Here is a 5543-nt window from a genome sequence, read left to right on the forward strand (position 1 = left end):
CCCGCTAATGTTTGGTCGATTTTCTGTTCGGTCTAAGCAGGCAGCTGCACATTTCAGTCGAGCTCGAAGGTGTCGCTTTTGGAGCAAAGGCTGTTCTTCTCAATTGTCACCCTTTCAGTTCTTGTTGATGTGAAAATGGCTCCACTGTGGACGGTGACATTGGCGTTTCTGCAGCTTATTCTTTTAAGTTGCCGGATTCGTCATCAGTCTGACCCCAAAAAGGATTATCGTGTTCGTGCACAGTTTATGTAAAACAGTTTGTTCAGAGTTGCAGTATGACATTGCCGTTTCTGCCCAGCCTGTGCATGCGTGAGAACCAGTGTTCTTCAGTATCCAGCCATGGTGCGACTTGACGGATGAATTAGTCCTGCCTTCATAACAGCACCTGCCAACAGCATTAAACTTAATAGCTGCATCTGCTATCGTGCATGAAATCCAAAGCTAAACAGCTATGATATATTTGCTTTGGGATAAAGGTTAAGCATTTCTGTCATCTGTGTTGGCCATTGAGAGAAAAACACACGCACGCACGCACGCACGCACACACACACACACACAAGAATGCAAGTATGATAAGAAACTTTATATATTTGTTTTGAAGGATAAGGGCTGAAAATACTTCTCTAAAAATACACAAAATGGAGAGAATAGATTGATAAAAGAATCCTATGTACTTTTTTATCCATCTCACCATATGGTCCACCTCCATTTATATGCCCCCAGATGTGCATAAATAGGTTCTTATCCCCTGTTCTGTCCTGAAGCATTTCACCTGTGCCATATGCTTGATTGACCACGGTGCTTATTTGTCCGCAGCCAGACTCGGAAGATGAAGAAATTAAATCTCTTCGTGGCAGCAGCTCACGTGTGCCCCTCCAAGTTGCATTCGTAACATGTCAAAGGATTAGCGTAAATTAAACAGGCACACGTGGTGCTGTGGCTTGGACTTCCCGTTATATCCATTTCGTAAATCTAGTTCCCCAGCAAAAGAGCTGCCGTTTCAAAGTTGTGTTCTAATACTGCAGTTCTGCAGGGTCTTCTGGGTCTGCAGTGCAAAACGGAGGATAAGCTAGCATGATGTCACAGCAGCTGTAAACATCTGTAGCCAGCTGTCCGTCTGCGTTTCATCCAGAAAATCCCATCAATCCCAGCAAACATCGTGACCGGTCAGCGAGTTCAAACCAGTGAAATCAAAGCGTTTACATAAGTCTCTCTGATGAAGATCTCAAAGGGCAACACATCAATCTAAACAACAAATAAACATGGTTTAGTGGTGAAACCTTCCCATGAGTGAGGCTGGCCTCCAAAAGTTACTTCTAGACCGGATTGGTGACTCATCCAGGAAGCCTCAGTTAAAGTCAGTGTTTATTAGACAATAGTAAGAACAAGCAGATATGACATTAATGGAAGCGTTTCTTGGTTAAAAAAAAAAACAAAAAACAAAACACAACTGGCCAAGAGAAACCCAAAGACTCACAGCACCAAAAAATACCCTGATGATGTCAGTGAAGACTTGTGTTGTGCAGGAGGTCAGTAATCCAAAGAACATGACTAACTCCTCCAATGAATGGTTCATTTTAAAAGAAAAAAGGTTTTGGAGTGGATTCGTCAAAGTCCTGGCTTAAATAAATCTGAGGCTCTATAGCATGAGCCATTCATGCTAGGAAACCCACATATGGCTGAATTAAAACAAGTCTGCAATGACTTGTTTGTAAAAGGCTCATTGGCAGTTATTGCTAATACTCACTGAAAATAATCAGAATTAGGGTGCAATTAACTTTAGTGATGAAATGATCATTTGGAAATGAGTGTATTTTGCATTTAGTCGGTTTATGTTTCTGACAAATGTTGGAAGATGTACAATATCTTTCAAAAATAATGACTAAATAAGTCCAAAGCTATTGGTTCTGCATATGCTGTTAACTGAAAGAATGAGTTAATGTATCACTTTTTAATTTAAATCATCAATAAATTAGCTTTTTGGTGCATGTTGCAGTTACGTGAACCCTGCATTAGGTTCACATGTTCCTGATTACTCTAGACTGTGTTTCTGCAGAGCATTGGCTAGTTCTCCTTTGAGCCACGCCCCTGTGTAACAGCGGGAGGGTCAGTGTGAGGGCCTCTATAAAGCTGGACACGCAGACTGGTGTAGTAAACACTTTCTGCTCAGTCAGTCTGAACTCCGGCGCCCTCAACTCCTCAACGCATACCACCTGTCAGACTCTTGAAATGGCTACGTTCATCTCGGTGAGTTTTCCACCTCCTCAGCATTTGTCAGCACCTCGACTCTGATTCGATTACCGATGCAGCTCTAACCGGTTTTAAAACTTGGCCAACTCTACATGACTTGAGACAGAGTAGATTTGCATTTAGTCATGTTAGGAATTGGTTGGACAATTTAAAATCTGTGGATCATTTTATGCATTCAAAAACATCACTTCAAGGATGTTTTTGAATGCATAAACATCCTTGCATGCATTCATGCAAGGATGAATGCATGAATGCATTCAAGGATGAAAACTAGTGGGTTGTTTTTGCTGTTAAAAATAATAGTTTTCTGTTTTTTTTGTTTTTTTGTTTTTTTTTTCTTCTTGGAAGCTTTGGGTCTTAATATGGTTTAAATTACTGTGTTTTTAATCTGGTTCAGTTGCTTTAAATTAATGCTTTAAAAACAAAAGCAAACTGTTGGAAAACTGCACATTTTACAAAAGGTTGTTGATCACCTCTGGACTTGCTCTCTTGATCTGTGAACGTAGTTAAAATTACTTTTTTTTTTTTTTTGTCAGACTCCAATTTTCACTTATTTGATTATTGACGATCTAACTCTGTAAACAACAACTCAATTGTATTTCTTCAAGCTCGACTCTAACCTAATGAGCCGCTAATGTTTACTAGAGGCAGGGATCTTGGACTGCCGTCTTGAATCATGAGGTTCTAATAATGGGAACATTTCACCTTCTGACATTTAGTGGTGTCTACTGGTTTTCCTTCGACAGAGCCAGATGTTTTATTTCCCGACATCCGTATTATATGTCAGGTTTATTTTTTTATTTCTCTGCTTTGAAATAGGTCATGTGTAAGTGTATCGGAACTGTATACTCCTGAAGAAATTCGATCTAGAGTATTTAACGTTTAGAGCCGGCATCTGCTATGCAAATATGCCAAACTGCAAAGCAACATCCCCGTCATATCAGTACCACTCCTGAAAAATACAATTATGTTTGACGAGGGTATAAAACATAAACCGGACTACTAAGTCTTGAATATTCTCCCAGGAATGTTTTGTGAACTAAAAAGAACAAAACTTTGCTGGACTTTTTGACGAGCCTGCATCCACCTTGACCTGAAAACTTCATTTCGCATGAGAACTCGGGTCATGAAGTATTAATGAATATGTCCTGTTTCTCTCGTTATTCCAGATGGCCACCTGCCACGCTTGCAGTAAGACATCCATACACAAAGGGGTGAACAGAGATTTTATATCCAGCTTCACTAAGACCCACAGCACACCAGGGAGCGCTGGCAAATACAAGACTCCCCAGTCCAGCAGCAGACCCAACACGACCACGCCCAAGACCCCTGGCAAAGATAAGACACCATCTAGTACACCAAGGTACATTACCCAATCATATTGATGTTAATAGTTAAATCATAACTTAAGTTTTTTGGGGGGGGTTTTCCCCCAGCATAATAAAAATCTACATTTATCTGAGTTTTGTATCTTCTGTCTCATTCCTTTAGATCCTCCATTACTTCCACTACTTCAGGGTCAAGTTCTTCTTCCTCCAAGTCTTCCTCTAAATCCAAAAACAGGGTCGTTCAGCGTCTCAGCAAAATCCTCTCACGAGAGGACAGCCAGGGCAAAAAGAAGGGAGGCTTGAAGGACTTCCTCTCCTCACTTTGAGGTCCTCGCTCACTTTTTGTCGCTACTCTCGCTCTTAAAAAAAAAAAACAAGAAGGAAGACCAATGTTCCAACTTGTTTACAGCACAGGCTAACGAGGAACTTAAATGGCATAAGTTTCCGAGCCGGTGTGGGAAGGATCAGTGTTGCCGGGCTGATTGGAAGGGAGCTCCTGAACGTCCCAATATTCATAACGAGAAGCGTTGAGCTTTCAATCAGTTCCCACACATTCTGCTGCGTCAGGCGAAGGGGAATGCTTCCTGAAAACTCCTAAACTGGAGTTGGTTCTCTTACAATGTCTCTGCTAGTTTTGAGGCATCTCCACCAAGCTTGTTTACACACCAATATTCTTAGTTTTCCTACATCCACACATTTATGACATGCAACCACGTGCAAACAGAACTTTACCAGCTTCCTTTCACAAATGTATTTCCTCTTTGGTTTCTTCCTTGAAAGCCAAAACAAGCTGATCTCTTACAATGTGATGTAAAAAGTTTTGGAATTATTATTTTTTTTTTTGGCTAACTCTTAGCTTTTGATTCATTGTTTGGCATTTATAATGGCGTAGGGAGGCTAAGCATGCCTGTGTATATATTTTGCCAAAGCAGTTTTGTGTATGTATTCACATTTTTTTGAAGGTGTAAGTCAAAACTGACTATATTCACAACTTTAACTGAGAAAAAAGAAATCACACATTTACATATCACACACACACACACACCGGCCTATAATCTGTACAGAAAACATTATTATTCTATTGTCTGAACACATTGACTATCATCAAAACTCCTTGAGAGATGGTTTGATAACTCCTTTGGCTAAATACTGTTACTCTTTTAAACAATTTCTTAAGAGCATTAGTATTAAATGAATCTGGTGTTTTTTTGTTGTTGTTTTTTTACTGACTTGATTTCTTGCTATACTGTGGAAATGTTGTTCAGTGAATTGTATTCTGAAATACCTCACATTTATATTCAAACTGCTTCTGAAATTAAACTTTTTCAATATTAAAAAAAAAAAACTACTTTCACCATTCATGCTCTTTGTGTGTGATGCTTTATGTTTCTTGCACCTAGCATGTCTGATTAAAGAGAAGGTCTGGATCAGAATTATGAGATAGGATAATCAACTAATTTTATGCCCTAGAAGTTTAATGCATTTAGTGAAATGATGCATAATAATGATCAGGTTTTTTGTATCCTGATCATTATTAATCTGTTAATAGCCAACAGACAACTTTATGTGCAGTAAATAAAACAAATTAAAATTATTTAGTTGCTTGCAGAAGTATCCGTTCTTCTTCTGCAAAGTTTGTCACATGTTCCCTCCCATCCGTTAATAGTTTGCAGAAACACATTTTGCTACGGGTCTTTAGGTTCTGCGTGACCACAGCCTCTTCTCCCACGTTTGCTAAGTCAACCACACGCAAACAGAAACTTTACCAGTTTCTTTTCATAAATTAATTTCCTCTTTGGTTTCTTCCTTAAAAGCCACTAATAAATCAAGTTTTTTTTTTTTTTTATATAATGGATGAAACAGAACTGCGTGAGATGTTCAAAGCTTGGGGTGATTTGTTTTTTCATTTATTTAGGCTTTAGATTTCAGCTTTAGACTTTCAGATTTCTTTTTATAAACAATGTT

The 5543-nt window shown here is 39.0% G+C and overlaps 1 protein-coding gene across 1 annotated transcript in view; it reads left to right on the forward strand.

Moving 5' to 3' along the window:
* rmp24 (ribonuclease MRP subunit p24) overlaps window positions 1-4940 on the forward strand; it is a 22534-nt gene extending 17594 nt beyond the window's left edge. Inside the window, exons 4-5 of the mRNA XM_015060639.1 lie at window positions 3420-3613; window positions 3742-4940. Of these exons, the coding sequence (XP_014916125.1) occupies window positions 3420-3613; window positions 3742-3904 (357 nt within the window). The 3' untranslated portion in view covers window positions 3905-4940. The remainder of the gene's footprint in view (window positions 1-3419; window positions 3614-3741) is intronic.
* Window positions 4941-5543: the final 603 nt, after the last annotated feature.

Source organism: Poecilia latipinna, unplaced genomic scaffold (genome assembly GCF_001443285.1).
Source record: "Poecilia latipinna isolate Pla-1442-1.1 unplaced genomic scaffold, P_latipinna-1.0 Scaffold1732, whole genome shotgun sequence".
In the NCBI taxonomy this organism is placed as follows: Eukaryota; Metazoa; Chordata; class Actinopteri; order Cyprinodontiformes; family Poeciliidae; genus Poecilia; species Poecilia latipinna.